The 16,627-nt window shown below is 44.2% G+C and overlaps 1 protein-coding gene across 2 annotated transcripts in view; it reads right to left on the bottom strand.

Annotated features, from left to right (window-relative positions):
• The window catches only part of PPP1R1A (protein phosphatase 1 regulatory inhibitor subunit 1A), a 213,428-nt gene extending 201,000 nt beyond the window's left edge, over positions 1-12,428 (bottom strand). Inside the window, exon 1 of one of the 2 annotated variants that reach the window (XM_056562772.1) lies at positions 12,239-12,428. In XM_056562772.1, the coding sequence (XP_056418747.1) occupies positions 12,239-12,319 (81 nt within the window). In that variant the 5' untranslated portion in view covers positions 12,320-12,428. The remainder of the gene's footprint in view (positions 1-12,238) is intronic. The other variant, XM_056562771.1, reaches the window with a different exon arrangement.
• Positions 12,429-16,627: the final 4,199 nt, after the last annotated feature.

The following is a 16,627-nucleotide window of genomic DNA, read 5'->3' as shown; positions in this document are numbered from 1 at the left end:
TTCTGGAGCCAGTTGATATATCAAAAAAAGTTTTTTCCTGGAATACCCCTTTAATTGGCCGCCCAAAAGAGCCAAGCAGCTGTTTAAACCAATGATTTCTTTTTTTTCGTCAGTTGCTCGCTGGCCCTTTTACATGGGCCGATGTTTGGGAACAAGCATTCCTAGGAATGCTCATTCGCCCAAAAAGTGGCCTGTGTAAAAGGATCTCGAAAGAGGTATCTGGCTAATAAACCTACTGTTGGACATATTGGGCTAAGTCCAACATGTGAGACTCCATTTTGCCTCCGACAAGCCATCTTTATATGAAGTGTGAACTGCTTCCTTCAAAGAAAAGCTTTAAAATACATTAAATGGAGTTACTCGAAATATGCTGATGCCATAAGCCTGTCAAAGCCAGTCTATGGCGAAACGTAGGGGAGGCTAGTGTTTGGATTTAAGACAGTGCTGCCACGATGCCTAAGGAGCAGAGACAAAGTCATTTGTATTTCCTATGTAGATTACTTTTTCCGGAGGGGGTCCCCCAAAGGACGTGGTTAATTATGGCAATTGAGGCAGCAAATAGATCTATTAAATCTCCAGGTGAGATTTTGATAGGTTTAATATATAGCGATCATCCAACTTTCTTCTACAGACAAAGGGGGCAAGGCCTAGGCATATCAATGCAATATGGTTGTGTGTGGTTGGGCAGATGGGCTTGTGTTAACGTTTGCGTCACTTGTATCCCCCAAAAGTGTTAACGATTGTGTCAATTGTATTTCCTATATCTAAAGAGTAAGGGGGGGGGGGATGTCTGTTCTGTATTCATTTTGGTACAATATTCTCTCGGGGAGTAAGGCCATAGATTTGATTTGCTGACCGTGTGGAGACTGATGTGTGTACAACACAGTTACTTGTAGCTACTGTAATTCTGTATCCTCTATATAGCTACTGTTACGCCTAGCGCTCCGGGTCCCCGCTCCTCCCCGGAGCGCTCACGGCGTCTTTCTCCCTGCAGCTCCCCGGTCAGTCCCGCTGACCGGGAGCGCTGCACTGTCATGGCCGTTGGGGACGCGATTCGCACAGCGGGACGCGCCCGCTCGCGAATCGCGTCCCAGGTCACTTACCCGTTCCCGTCCCCTGCTGTCATGTGCTGGCGCGCGCGGCTCCGCTCTCTAGGGCGCGCGCGCGCCAGCTCCCTGAGACTTAAAGGGCCAGTGCACCAATGATTGGTGCCTGGCCCAATTAGCTTAATTGGCTTCCACCTGGTCCCTGACTATATCTAACCTCCTCCCATGCACTCCCTTGCCGGATCTTGTTGCCCTTGTGCCTAGTGAAAGCGTATTGTGTGTCTAAAGCCTGTGTACCAGAACTTCTGCTATCCACCCTGACTACGAACCTTGCCGCCTGCCCCCGACCTTCTGCTACGTCCGACCTTGCTTCTGTCTACTCCCTTGTACCTCGCCTATCATCAGCAGTCAGAGAGGTGACCCGTTGCTAGTGGATACGACCTGGTCACTACCGCCGCAGCAAGACCATCCCGCTTTGCGGCGGGCTCTGGTGAAAACCAGTAGTGACTTAGAACCGGTCCACTAGCGCGGTCCTCGCCAATCCCTCTCTGGCACAGAGGATCCACTACCTGCCAGCCGGCATCGTGACAGCTACCATCTGCATAAGCTTAGTGTGTTTCTATATATGTTATATACATTTCTTATTTTACATGTTGCATATGTAGTCATTGCGCTTATATATTAAATAACGCTTCAATAATGTCCTGTATGTGTTCATATTGATTGAAGCATATATGTATAATCTTTGGTCTTTATATGCTCAATTTGTTTATTCATTATAACCTATAAATCTGCATAGTTAATAATACCTGTGTGTTATTTCATGATATTGCAAAACATACCGCCATAGCGTAAACCAATGAGCTTTGAAATATTTTGGGTAAATAGTCAGGCCCAGAGATACGAATTGCATTATAGATATTTTAGCCATTCATAAGATCACATTCATTAAATTACTGGTGACTGTAGGTTATGATGTCACAATGACATAATGACTGCCCGCCATGGCGGGGTAGACACAACAGGGGAGATTTATCAAAATCTGTGTAGAGGAAGAGTGGTGCTCATCTCACTTCTTTCATTTTTAAAAAGGCCTGTGAAAAATGAAAGAAGCAATATGATTGGTTGCTATGGGCGACTGCACCACTCTTCCTCTACACAGGTTTTGATAAATCTCCCCCAACATCCATATGGGGGTCATGCTGTGGGGGAACTGATCCTATATTGAGGGAGTTTCCTGCAGGGATGATTTACATATGAATAGTTGTCTCATTGTTCATTATCTCCTCCCACAAATTTAAGGAGGTCCGCACATGGGTCACCATCGTGTGTGATCAAGAATACTGACATATTTGGTAGGTCCTACTGAGATCAGATAATACTGACATTATTTGGTAGGTCCCACCGTAGATCAGATCAATAATACTGACACTATCCCCTATTCACTAGATAGGGAATAAATATCAGAATGAGGCCCGTCGGAGGGGGGCAGACTTTACTGCAGAGACCATTATGTCCTGGAATGTGGGGGCGAGAGCACTCGAGGTAAGAGATGGGCCATATTCAGATACTTATTCCCATTCCTGTGAATAGGGGATAGGGTTTATTCACCAAATAACCCCTTTAAGACCAACATTCAGACACCCATGATCAGACACTTATCCCCTATCCTGGGAATAGAGGAATAGAATGGAATGGAATAGAATATGTTTTGTTTGCCATATAACCACCTTAAGTGTGGGTAAAATACATCAATGAGGTGTCCAGCTGCCAAAAGCTTTCCAGTTAGGGTGGATAAAAATGTAGAAAAGTCACAGATGTGAACAGGACATAGTCTGTGAGTTTTGCTGTATCTTATTTACATTAAACCAGAAAATCCCTGTAAATTCAGAGCTGCCTTCTTCCACAGCATGCTCAGAGCCACAACATTAATATTCCAAATTACATCAAAAATGCAAGCTGTTGCCTAAAGGTAAATGTGCTCAGGAATAGGATGCCAAATGTTCAAGTGGCTAAAAAAAATACTCTATAGAGTCACTGCAAAGAGTGGGCCCTACTCTGGAGGGCTCAGTGTGTACATTAATGGTTCACCAATTATCTGAATAGGCAGTATGTTCTGGGTATAGCCATAAAGAATTCAGAGGGAGCAATTGCATCCATGCCCTGGTACTACAGGTACAGAACTGTCACGTAAAAAGACACTAATATTATAAATGGCACATGGAGGCCTTGTTATAGATTTTACAGAACATCAAGCTATGGCTTAATCTATACAGCTTGCCTAGTGATAACTGGTGAATATCAGGGATTTCACTCTGCTACTCGGGTCAGTTGATCGCCAATGGGTTTTCATTGAAAGACAGTGTCAGAGATCACTGATCAGTGCTGATCACTACTATGGCAGCCAAAGGCTTTATAAAGGCCTCCATGGCTGCCACATAAAATCTACTACTATAGCCTGCCAAAGAGTATAAACTAGACTTAGGATATGACTAATTTGGTAGAAATAATAAATTATCTATGTAGTAATCGTAAGAACTTTATTACTGTTATTACTTCTATATACTCTGACAGCACAAATGACAATACAGATCATATAAAAATGTCTGGCTACAGGACCGATAGCACATTTACCAACTTGTTGGATCAGGTACAAGTAGTAGCTTGGGGGGATTCCTCCTCTCATGAATGTATTATTGTGATACATTAATAATACTTAATAATAAGTGAAGCTCATTAGAGTCATGAAGATGAAGCTTTGCGCGTGTAGAAACTTCATTATTTTCAAGGTGCTTGAAGTAGAGTTTTTGGGGAGAATGCCAGAATGAAAATAATTATATAAGACTTAAAAACATGAAGCAAGCGTTATCTCATGTGAAGTATATTTCCTTTTCATACGCTCCCTCCCATTCTCTTTAACACCTTTGGCATTCAATGCAAATTACATGAAATGCTGGAATTCAGCAAAGGTTTAGTTGAGAAACATCAGTAGTTTATACAGTGACCCCTCGACCTACGATGGCCCCGACATACGATAATTTCAACATGCGATGGCCTCTCAGAGGCCATCGCATGTAGAAGGCAGCATCAACATATGATGCTTTTTTATGTTGGGACCATCGCATAAACGGCTACCCGGCAGCGCAGACTGCTTCAGCTGCTGCCGGATAGCCGTTTACGCGTCGGAGCCCCGAGGACAGGTGAGTGACCATCACCGGAGCTCACGGGGCTCCGACGCGTCCTCTTCGGGATCCCCTGCATGCGTCGGCGCTCTCCATCGACGTCATCACGACGCTGCGCACGCCGTCCCGTCATCCAATAGGAGCGGCGTGCGTAGCGACGTGATGGCGGCGACGGAGAGCGTGGATGCCGGAAAAGCAGAGGCCTTGCCGGAGCGTCGGGGACACCTCGGGGACGCGGCGACAGCGATGGACGGTGACATCCCAGGCAGCGGTGACAAGCGGTGACGGTCCAGAGCAGCGGGGACAGGTGAGTACAACTTCCTCTAACAGTGGTCTACAACCTGCGGACCGCCAGATGTTGCAAAACTACAACACCCAGCATGCTGGGTGTTGTAGTTTTGCAACATCTGGAGGTCCGCAGGTTGTAGACCACTGTCCTATACTTTACAATGCACGGATCCCTCAGCATACGATGGTTTCAACAAACGATGGTCCGTTTGGAACGGATTACCATCGTATGTTGAGGGACCACTGTTATTATTTAAAAAAAGCATTATATGATCACAGCAATGAAATGAGCAAAATGTATATTAATGTATTATTATTTTTTTTACATATGAAGTCCATATACATTGAAAATGTTACTACTGTTTAAAAATAAAAATAAAGTAAAATGTGAATGAGTAAAATTGTTTTATTTGTCTGTGTTTCAAGTATTCAAGTTAGCAACAGGAACTGAAAAAATGCTTCATACTTCTTACCACTAGGGGGCTCTCCATTGTCCAGAACATTGTCTTGTCTGTGCAGCTATTACCTGTGCGTTTCTGAGTCAAGAAAACATACAAGGAGTGTGGAAAGAACAAGCAGGGGGCTCTGTGCATGTTTCTTGCTTGTCAATCAGCCTGCTGTGTGAGCTGAGGGCATGTCACAGAGCCATAGTCAAATTTCAGCTCTAGGGAGTGAAAGAGAAAGTTACCACAAGGGTTATTCTTGCCCAAGGAATACCTCCTCCTCAGTGAACTGCAAGCAGTGTTTGCATCATAAACAAGGGAATTAGAAGCCATAAAAGGATTAAAACCAGGATTTAAAGGGTTACTCCAGTGGAAAAATATATATATATATATATATATATATATTTTTTTTTTTTTTTTTTTTTTTTTTCAAATCAACCGGTTACAGAAAGTTAAACAGATTTGTAAATTACTCCTACTAAAAAGTCTTAATCCTTCCAGTACTTATCAGCTGCTGTATGTTCCAGCACCACAGTGCTCTCTGCTGACCTCTCTCCATGTCAGGAACTGTCAAGAGTAGGAGCAAATCTCCATGGCAAACCTCACCTGCTCTGGACAGTTCCTGACATGGACAGAGGTGGCAGCAGAGAGCACTGTGGTCAGACTGAAAATAACTACTCAACTTCCTGTGGAGCATACAGCAGCTGATAAGCACTGGAAGGATTAAAGGAGATCTGAAGCAGTATATAACTTATCCTCTATCTGCAGGATAGGGGATAAGTGTTTGATTGCAGGGGGTTAGACTGCTGGGACCCCCCAAGATCTCATGTATGGGGCCCCGGCTCTGCTGCAACTCTCCTTGTGCGAGAGGCGTGTCATGTATCTCTATGGGAGAGGCAGAAATGAAGCATATGTGCATCCTCACCTCTCCATTAGAGCTGAATGGAGGGGTGTGTCTGTCAACCTCTTAGTGAGGTCTACGACATAAGCACTTGCCTCGCAGAGCCGTGGCATATCCTAGTCCCTAGATCGGGGATAAGTTATATAGCGCTGCAGCTCTCCTTTAAGATTTTTATTAAGAATAGTTTATAAATCTGTTTAACTTTCTGGCACCAGTTGATTATCAGCTAGCGGTCGTGTCTCGACCAGCAACCCATCTGCCGTCATTGATTGGTTAACAAGGTCATCCACTTCATCACAAGTGACATCTGACACCCCCAGTCAACAGTTGCTGGGTTCCTCAGACACAACCCTCAGTTGGCATGGCCCGGTCCTCTCATTGCCTCTGTCCTATGCTGTTCCTTCCCCCACAGAAGTATCTTATGCTGTGGGTTCAGCTGCACTATTTAGTGAGGATGATCTAGTAGAGGACAGTCAGCAGCTACTGCCCAGCCAAGAAGTGGAGGAGACATGCGCTGCTTCCTCCACTGGGCTGGCAAGTAATGATGAGGAGAGTGGCGTGGGAGGTGGTGTTGCGAGCGTTCAGGCTCCGGAAGATGACACTGTTGAGGAACCTGAGGAGGACATCAGTGACGTGCAGAAACAACTCAATGATGATGAAACCGATCGCACTTGGGAGCCGGGTGCAGAAGGGGCTTCATCATCATCATAAGAAGAAGAGGGTTGCAGGTTGCCCGTGAGGAAGCAGCTGAGCCAGCAAGGTGGTAGCATGGTTGGTAGTCAACAAGGTAGCAGAAGTGGAAAGTCTGGAGCCAAATGTGTCTGGGGTAGACCACCTGCTTTGCAGCTGCCTACCTTCCTGAGAGGTAGTGGAACAGGGGTTCCTGGAGATGACAGCAGTAGCAGTCTCAGTGCGGACTGTTTGTGGGAAAATCAGCTACTCGGCGGTGTGGCAATTTTTCATCAAGCATCTGGAGGAGGTTCACGTAGCCACATGCAAGATGTGTCGGCAGAAGGTGAAGCGTGGCCAGGGTCCCAATGTTGGCACCATGGCCCTGTGTCAACATATGCAGCATCACCATAAAGCGGCCTGGGAGAACCGTGGCTCCGATGTGGTGGTCCAGCCTGCTGCATCACCCAGTGGCACACCGCTCCCTGTTTCAGCTAGTCAAGGCTCCTCCACCTCAGCCAAAGGGAGCTGTGTGTAATACCCATTTTCTGTTGCTCCAGATGCTCCTGCTCCTCCTACTTTGAGTCAGTCATTCCGCCAGCAATCCATCAGCGAAGCCATGTACAAGAGACAACAGTATCATCCAATGGCGCCCACTCATCCAATGGCGCAGAAACTAAATGTGCTCCTGTCCAAATTGCTGTTGCTGCAGTCCCTCCCTTTTCAAGTGGTGGACTCTGCACCTTTCAGGGAACTGATGGCTTGTGCCGAGCAGAGGTGGAGAGTCCCAAGCCTTCATTTCTTTGCGAAGAGGACAGTACCAGCTCTGCACAATTTTGTGGAACACAAGGTGGGCCAGTACTTGAGTCTGTTGGTGTGTACCAAAGTGCACGGCAGTGATGAAGTGTCGAGCTGTAACTACGGTTAGGGACAATACATGTCCTTTATGGCCCACTGGGTGAATGTGGTTCCTGCACAGCCTCAATAGCAACTTGGACAGGTCACGCCGCTTCTGCATCCATGCTTTCAGGCAGTTGGTCCTATGACAGTGCTTGACTCCGCTCCTTCTCCTCCACCATATCCTCAGCCTCCACTGCACGGACAAGTCTCAGTGCCCCTCCAGCATACCTTGTGTGCAGGGAACGGCGGTGTCACGCTGTTCTTCACAAAGTTTGCCTTGGCGAACAGAGTCACACAGGGGAGGAACTGCTAAAAGTAGTTAAAAAAGAAATCAAATCATTGCTTAATATACGAAATCTGGAAATGGGAACCATGGTGACCGACCGCGGGAAGAACATCTTGTCTGCGCTGCAACAAGGAAGCCTGAGCCATGCGTCCTGCATGTCACAAGTGTTCAATCTGGTTGATAAGCGGTTTCTGTTCCCCCCATCTGCAAGACATCCCAACAATGGGAAAGAAACTTTGCATGCACTTCAGCCACTCATACACCGCAAAGCACACCCTCCTTGAGCTGCAGTGTCAGAACGGTATCCCCCAACATAGTCTGATTTACGACTTTTCCACATGTTGGAATTCCACCCTCCATATCTTAGACCAACTATACCAACAGAGAAAAGCCATCACCGATTTATTGATGATCCAAGCGGATAGGGGAACTCCCCTGTGTAACTTCAATGTCTACCACTGGCAGCTCATACGTGACACCTGCTGTTTGCTCAGGCCCTTTGAGGAAACCACCTTATTAGTCAGTCGCCAGGATTACGGGGTGAACAACGTCATACCACTGCTTCATTTACTACAACACGTGTTGGAAACAATGGCTGGTCAGGGCACTGGAGACGTGGCGCCTACATCTCATGGCCACACAAGCCCTGAGGAGGAGGATTAGGGGGAGAGGCACAGTGGAACTTAGGTTTGACGAGATGGAGGCAGGGACTCCCTCCAAATCCCTTGCACAAATGGCACGATGCATGCTCACTTGCTTGCGTAGTGAGTGCCGAATTGTCACCATTCGGCAGCGGGATGACATCTGGCTCTCCCCCTTATTGGACCCTCGCTACCGGCACAAAATGGGTGCGTTTTTACACCCACTGAGAGGGGAGTGGAGTTTAGGTTTCACGAGATGGAGGCAGGGACTCCCTCCAAGTCCCTTGCACAAATGGCACAATGCATGCTCACTTGCTTGCGTAGTGAGTGCCGAATTGTCACCTTTCGGCAGTGGAATGACTTCTGTCTCTCCACCTTATTGGACCCTCGCTACAGGCAAAAAAAGGGGTGCGTTTTTACACCCACTGAGAGGGGGGACAAACTGACCTACTACAGAGACATCCTACGTAGCCAGTTGGCCGAAGCCTATCTGCTCCATTGTCCATCGCAGATCGCCCACATAGGAACCTCTCCCTATTTCCACCTAAAAACTCTGGGAAATGGCAGTGTTTGCAGGTGGAAATAGGGCGAGGTTCCTTTGGGGCTGCTCTTTTTAGGGCGAGTAACACTTGCCAAGAAGGGAATTAATAATGTGAGAGTAGGGCCTTACAGGGGAAGTTTTTACCCTGACCAGTTACAATGAACCATACGTTGTAGGTGGCACATGGTGGGTTTTTTTTTGCACACCTTTCCTTTTGTTTGATTTTAAACAAAATTTGGGTACATAAATTTTATCCAAAGAATAATATTAAAAGTTACGTTTTACGTAATGCATATCCTCAATACTTACTTGTGCACACTAACACTTTTACAAAAGAGACCATTTTCTTCTGCCTACCTGCCTCAGCTACTAATCTGATCCTGCCACTCACCTGATGCCATACATCTGATGCCAAGTTCTCCTTATTTCACCCACCTTCGTCACCGGGTACTGTGTCATTCAGGCACTATGTGGTCTCCTCATGCTGCTGCCACCCCCACTCTGTGTCATTGTGCCACACTGCGACAGTGATTCTAATAGTGACACCTCTGATCTGCATCTGCATGTCATACTGAATAACAGTATTATTTCACTACCCCAGCACACTCCATATGCGTATTACAGCAAGGCAAAGTGTTATACACCCCTATTGAGGCTCTCTGTAGGCCAGAAATAGCCATTTTTAATACAGATTCGCTGCAAATAAATTCAGACCGAACCAAATTTTGGGGGGAAATTTGGGCAAATCAGCCAAATCGAATATTTCAAAAGATTTGCTCATCTCTAATAAGGACCAGTAGCCTAATATCTAAATGTTGTCTTATCATAGACTCAATCTGCTACTTTGCCCATCTCCCAATCCCCAATGCTTTATACTGCCACTCTGTGTACACAGACCCTTTACTGTGTATGGTCACTACTAAGTCAGCATAATACAAATGCAGAATAATTATTAACTGCAAACAACTCAATCACAATTAAGAAAAAATATATATATGTAAATACCACATGTACTGTATACTCAGCAGATATATATCAATAAGATGAAGTGTATGATATCCCAGAAAAGGCTCCAACCTTGTTCTTTGGGTATAACTGGTTCTGCAACTCAGTCCCTTTCCCTTAAATGGGTGTGAGCTGTCATACCAGACACATCATATAGAAAAGTGTGGCGCTGTTTCTATAACAACAGCATTCCGTTTTCTTATCTCAGGCAGCATTAGTTACCTAGTCTTTACTTCCTTACTAGTAAGACGTCTAAAAGTGATTTCTACTTAAAATGACCAAACCAATAGTCCTGATAAACACTATGTAAATACTCAACCTCCCTTTACTAAATCACATCATTGTGTAACATTATAGTTCACAATTTACATCACTACATATTCCCCAGTATCATCTCACTGAGACTTATCACTATGCATTCACATCAACAAAAGTACATTCAGTGCACAGTAGGTGCAGCAGAGCGGAATTTATTCATATCTCTCTGAGGTAAGAATATTTAGTAACTGGGTTCACACTACGTTTTTAAGCATACGGTGAACACGGTTTTAGGTCTGGTCAGAAAACTGGATATACGGGGCACAATTGAGCCGATCCAAGTCACTATATGACTCTGGTCGGCTCATACAAATGAATGAGATACGGGCTGGGTCAGGTGACCGTATGCTTAAAACGTAGTGTGAACCCAGCCTAAGTGTAATGGCAACACAGATAAGCAAGTCATGATAAGGGTGCATGCACACCACGTTTTTGCTATACAGTTCCCGTATACGGTTTCAAGTTAAAAACCGTACGGAACAGTATAGAAAACCGTATGCATTGACTTAACATTGTATGTCAAACGCATCATCCGGTTTAGTCTGTTTTGCGTCTTATACAGTTTTGTCCATTTTTTTACCCGTAACCAAAACCGTAGTCTACCATGTTTTTTGGTCCGGGTGAAAAACTGTATTAAACTGTATACGTTTTTTTTCTTAACATGGAGTCAATGGGAACCGAACAGAACCTTATGTGCGTACGGTTCCATGTGGTTTTCACCATACGTTTTTTGACTTTGCACAGTTTTTTTTTCTTGGAATTTCAATCAAACAAGTGAAACTTTATTCAAAATGGAGTGAAGAGTTAAAAACGTATACGGTTTATTCTTAAAAAAACGGATGCAAGCAGACATCATTTTTCAAACCATATACGGTTTTCAACCTTATATGGGTTAAAATTTGTACACATGTTTTGATACATTTTAGTCCGGTTTTGAGGAATCCGTTTTTCATCAAAAAACGAATACGGGAACTGTATTGCAAAAATATGGTGTGAATACAGCAAACCCAGTGCTGATACATATGACAAACTCAGCTCTGCTACATCTGCGTCATGCAGATTTTACAATAGGAACCCAATTTGTACAACTAGTCAAAATGCTGATAAAAGAAAGTACACATGAACCGGCTACAATGTAATTAATACTATGCAGTAAATCCTACTACACTCAATACACGAATGAAATGTCAAAGGAAATGACAATGTATCAATTTTATTTGTAGTATTCAAATGTAAACGTTTTGCTGACTTTAACCAAGATACAATATTCCCTCGAATGTAACAATATTTTTGACAGAGTCCTTGGATATTGAGGCTCGGGTTCTCTACAAAAAAAAATATTCTCACCCAAATTATTAACCATTTACATCCCGCAGCAAAGACGGGGAGCTAACCATGTACGTCGAGCTGAGTTGAGCAACGGCAGCGGTCGCAGCCCTTCTTTATTTATATTCAGTAGACTCATTAGATTGCTATAGAATGGCACTCTCATCGTATAGACGCAGCTGCACAGCCAGCCTGATAGGGAACCGTAGCTATCCAGCCGGATTTAATTACAGTTTGGAGTTGGCATGTGACCTTTTTAGTGTTGTGCACCCCCTCACTCCTCCGCTGGCATCATCTGCCTTCATGCCCATACACCATCCCAGTGTTTCCCAACCAGGGTGCCTCCAGCTGTTGCAAAACTACAACTCCCAGCATGCCCGGACAGCCAACGGCTGTCCGGGCATGCTAGGAGTTGTAGTTTTGCAACAGCTGGAGGCGCCCTGGTTAGGAAACACTGCACCATCCTCTTCTTCTTCACACTTTTTTTTCTCCTCGCCCACCTTAGAGACATCTCCATTAATACCTCTGCTTTCTCTCACTTTATTTCACAGTTTCCCCCATGGCTAAGCGTATTCTTTCCTGCTATCTCTCCTGCTCACATTGGTCGTCTTTTTATAGATGTGCCCCCTCACCATCAATGCTATAAGCCTGCCCCCATGTCTCCTAGATAGGATCAGGTCCCCCAGCCTCACCTGCTCAGCTGCCTCTGGGTCCAGATGTGGCTCCAGAAGTGGTACAGTGAACTGGATTTTTCTGGGACTGTTGGGTTCCATCCTGTATGTCCTGCTTTATCCCAGGGTCAGTCAGTTCTCTGCAGGGATCTGCTGCTGCTCAGCTTCTGCTTTCTGAGGTTACAAGGATTTTGCCAGCCCCTTATCTCCTCCTGTCTTCACTCTCAGAGCAGAGAGGAGGATTGGTTGAACATAAGCAGCCAGTATTCCCCCAGCTCCCCCCCTCCCCTGTACACAGACCGTCATACAGTCACACACATGGATCCAGAATACAAGCTTACACCGGTATACAAATAACACATTTCTAGTTTTGCAGACATCAGTATTAATATATTTATTTCTGTTCCCTTTTCTATTCAACAGACTTAAAGGGGAACTCTGGTGGAATCAAGTGGAAAGCAAATGTTTTCCCACCAACTGGTGACAGAAAGTTAAACAGATTTGTAAATGACATCTATTAAAAAATCTTAACCCTGCCGGTACTTATCAGAGGAAATTGTGCAGTTCTTTCCAATCTGACCACAATGCTCTCTGCTGACACCTCTGTCCATGTCAGGAACTGTCCAGATTAGAAGCATATCCCCATAGAAAACCTTTCCTGCTCTGCACAGTTCCTGACACGGACAGAGGTGTCAGCAGAGAGCACTGTGGTCAGACTGGAAAGAACATCACACATTTCTCTGTAGTATACAGCATCTGACAAGTACTGGAAGGATTAAGATTTTTAAATAGAAGTAATTTACAAATCTGTTTAACTTTCTGGAGCCAGTTGATTTGAAAAGATTTTTTTTTCCCCCACCGGAGTACCCCTTTTAAAGAATATCATGGGGGTCAAATTCAAAATTCTTCACATAAATAAGTGTATATTCAAAGGTATTGAAAGAGCTTTATTCATCATTCAGTCATCATTACAAGTCGTACAATAAATTACAATCACACAAAGCATGACAGTACAGTATACAGCACAGGTTCCCTAAGCTATACACCGCACCACATGCTACAGGTTCCCTAAGCTATACACCGCACCACATGCTACGGTAACACTCCGCTCCATCACTCGATATCGAAAACCCACGCCCCTGAGATTAAGAGTCTTATGCACTACTGACTGAGCTAGCCGTGCAACCACATCAGATAGTCAAAGGAACGAACACACTGTGCAGACAGCTCTCTCTCTCCCGTAATGCCACCACAAGTGCGCGGACTAGCTGCCAGCATCCCCGGACCAGATCAGTTAAAGCAGAGATGGACGTCCAGCACTTGGTGCAGTAAAACCAGGTACATTATTGTAGGATCATCGGACACAAACATGCATCAGGACAAACACCGACACATTTCAGACCGTAACCTGTCTGCTTTGTCAGATTTTTTTGGGGGAAAAGGTGTTATTTATTCAATTGTTGGAAAATGTTATAAAAAAATAGTTTTTTCATGGTCACTGCACTGGAACTCACATTTAAGCCCTAGAAATGTTTTATTTATACAGTTATCGCTTGTCTGGGCACTAGTAATCGTGGAAAATTACATGAGATGCTTCCACCAAAATTTTCCGGGACATAAAATTTGGTGCCAAAATCTGCAATTTTGGAGCAAAAAAATCCAATCCAATCTGCAATTTTGGGTGTGAAAAAAAGTGGCATGAAAATGAACTCATATTTTTATATTTTCAAAGCAGCACTACCTTTGAAAATGTGAGGAGAAAAAAAAAGTTTAATTAATATCACAGGAACAGAAATTACAGTAGTTTTTGAATTTCTCCCCCTATAGGTTTTCGTCCTAATAGTATAATCCTTTCCCGCTGACAGATCCTTCAGGTAGAGCTGTCTGCCATGAATACACTTGTTTATTTGTTTGTTTGTACCTGCGTTCTCATTTCATTGTTCCGCTCATCATGTTCCACTTACCTAATAGCTTCCCTTTCTGCTCATCCTAACCTCTTTTTTCCTCTTGCAGATTGATGTTTCCTTTCTCAGATATGAACAGCAATAATACATAAGCCCATTTACCTCAATACTCTTTATCCAACCTGACGGTAACAAAACCAGGAGGAAGCAGGAGGACTCTATGAATACATTTACATCACTATTTGCATTACTGTTTATATATTTTCAGCAATGATTGCTATACCTGCAAGTGTCATCTGATAATAACATTCTATTTCAACATCCCCATAGATTTCTTCATTTACCCATCAACAGCCTATAAAACCGGAGAAGTCTGTTTGTATGAAAACATGTGTAAGGCTGGGGTCACACCATGTTTTTGCAATACAGTTCCCGTATAAGGTTTTTGATTGAAAAACGGATTCCCCAAAACTGGACTAAACTGTATCAGAACGTGTGTACAAATTTTAACACGTATACTGTTTGAAAATGTCGGGGATGTTGTGTGTATGCATGTATGATGTGTGTGTATAATACATGTATGATGTGTGTATGCATGTATGATGATGTTCGTATGCATGTATGATGATGTGTGTATGCATGTATGATGATGTGTGTATACATGTATGATTGTGTATGCATGTATGATGTGTGTATGCATGTATGATGATGTGTGTATGCATGTATGATGATGTGTGTATGCATGTATGATGATGTGTGTATACATGTATGATGATGTGTGTATACATGTATGATGTGTGTATGCATGCATGGAGTATGATGTGTGCGTGGTGTGTGTATGCATGTATGATGTGTGTATGCATGTATGATGATGTGCGTATGCATGTATGATGATGTGTGTATGCATGTATGATGATGTGTGTATACATGTATGATGTGTGTATGCATGTATGATGTGCGTATGCATGTATGATGTGCGTATGCATGTATGATGTGCGTATGCATGTATGATGATGTGTGTATGCATGTATGATGATGTGCGTATGCATGTATGATGATGTGTGTACACATGTATGATGTGTGTATGCATGTATGATGTGTGTATGATGTGTGCATGCATGGTGTATGATGTGTGTATGCATGCATGATGTGTGTCTATTCATGTGTGTGCATGTATAATGAATGTGTGTGTATGATAGACAGGACTGGTCCCTTAGGCACCAACGCTGCTGAGCCAGGAAGGGGAGGCTGGAGGGGGGGGGGGATGTCGCAGCTGTGTGTGGATGTGGTGGACTGGCAGCGACAGGCAGCAGGGCTCTGCGCATCATGACTCATTATTCATGAGTAAACATCCGGGGTGGGGAGGGTTAAATTACCTGCTGCTGGTCCTGGCTAACACGTGCATGTCACCCTAGGGACGCTGCTGCTGAATATTCTGTGATAAAGCTGTCATTTGACCAATAGAGCAGCAGGGAGGGACGTCCCTTGCGTAACCAAAGTGCAACGGAGCATGGCGAAGGATGCTGGTCAGGAATGAGAGAAGAGAGGGCAGAGATGCATTTCAGTGTGGGTCGGTGCATTATGGTTCTTGGTGCATGGTGTGGCACAGCATATGGTGGTAAAGTATATATGGGGGCACAGTAAGGTGGCACTGGCACAGAAATCCTGCCTATAGTGCCAGTGCCACAATATATAGAAAGGGTTCAGTGTGGTGGCAATATTATATTCAGGAGTACAGTGTGTGGCAGTATTATATTCAGGGGTACAGTGTGTGGCAGTATTATTTTTAGGGGGTACAGTGGTTGGCAGTATTATATTCAGAGGGTTCAGTGTAGTAGTATTAAATTCAGGGGTACAGTGTCTGGCAGTATTATTTTCAGAGGTTACAGTGTGTGGCAATATTGTATTCAGATGGTTTGGTGTGGTAGTATTATATTCAGGGGTACAGTGTGTGGCAGTATTATATTCAGAGGGTACAGTGTGTGGCAGTATTATATTCAGGGGTACAGTGTGTGGCAGTTTTATATTCAGCGGGTACAGTGTGTGGCAGTATTATATTCAGGGGTACAGTGTGTGGCAGTATTATTTTCAGGGGTACAGTGTGTGGCAGTATTATATTCAGAGGGTTCAGTGTGGTAATATTATATTCAGAGGGTTCACTGTGTGGCAGTATTATGTTCAGAGGGTTCAGTGTGGTAGTGTCATATTCAGGGTACAGTGTGTGGCAGTATTATATTCAGAGGGTGCAGTGTGTGGTAGTATTATATTCAGGGGTACAGTGTGTGGCAGTTTTATATTCAGCGGGTACAGTGTGTGGCAGTATTATATTCAGAGGTACAGTGTGTGGCAGTATTATATTGAGAGGGTTCAGTGTGGTAGTATTATATTCAGGGGTACAGTGTGTGGCAGTATTATATTGAGAGGGTTCAGTGTGGTAGTATTATATTCAGAGGGTACAGTGTGTGGCAGTATTATATTCAGAGGGTTCAATGTGGCAGTATTATAT

The sequence above is a fragment of the Hyla sarda genome, chromosome 2 (assembly GCF_029499605.1).
Source record: "Hyla sarda isolate aHylSar1 chromosome 2, aHylSar1.hap1, whole genome shotgun sequence".
NCBI lineage: Eukaryota > Metazoa > Chordata > Amphibia > Anura > Hylidae > Hyla > Hyla sarda.
Note: the sequence above shows the minus strand (reverse complement) of the source record. Positions and strands in the feature narration are given on the sequence as shown.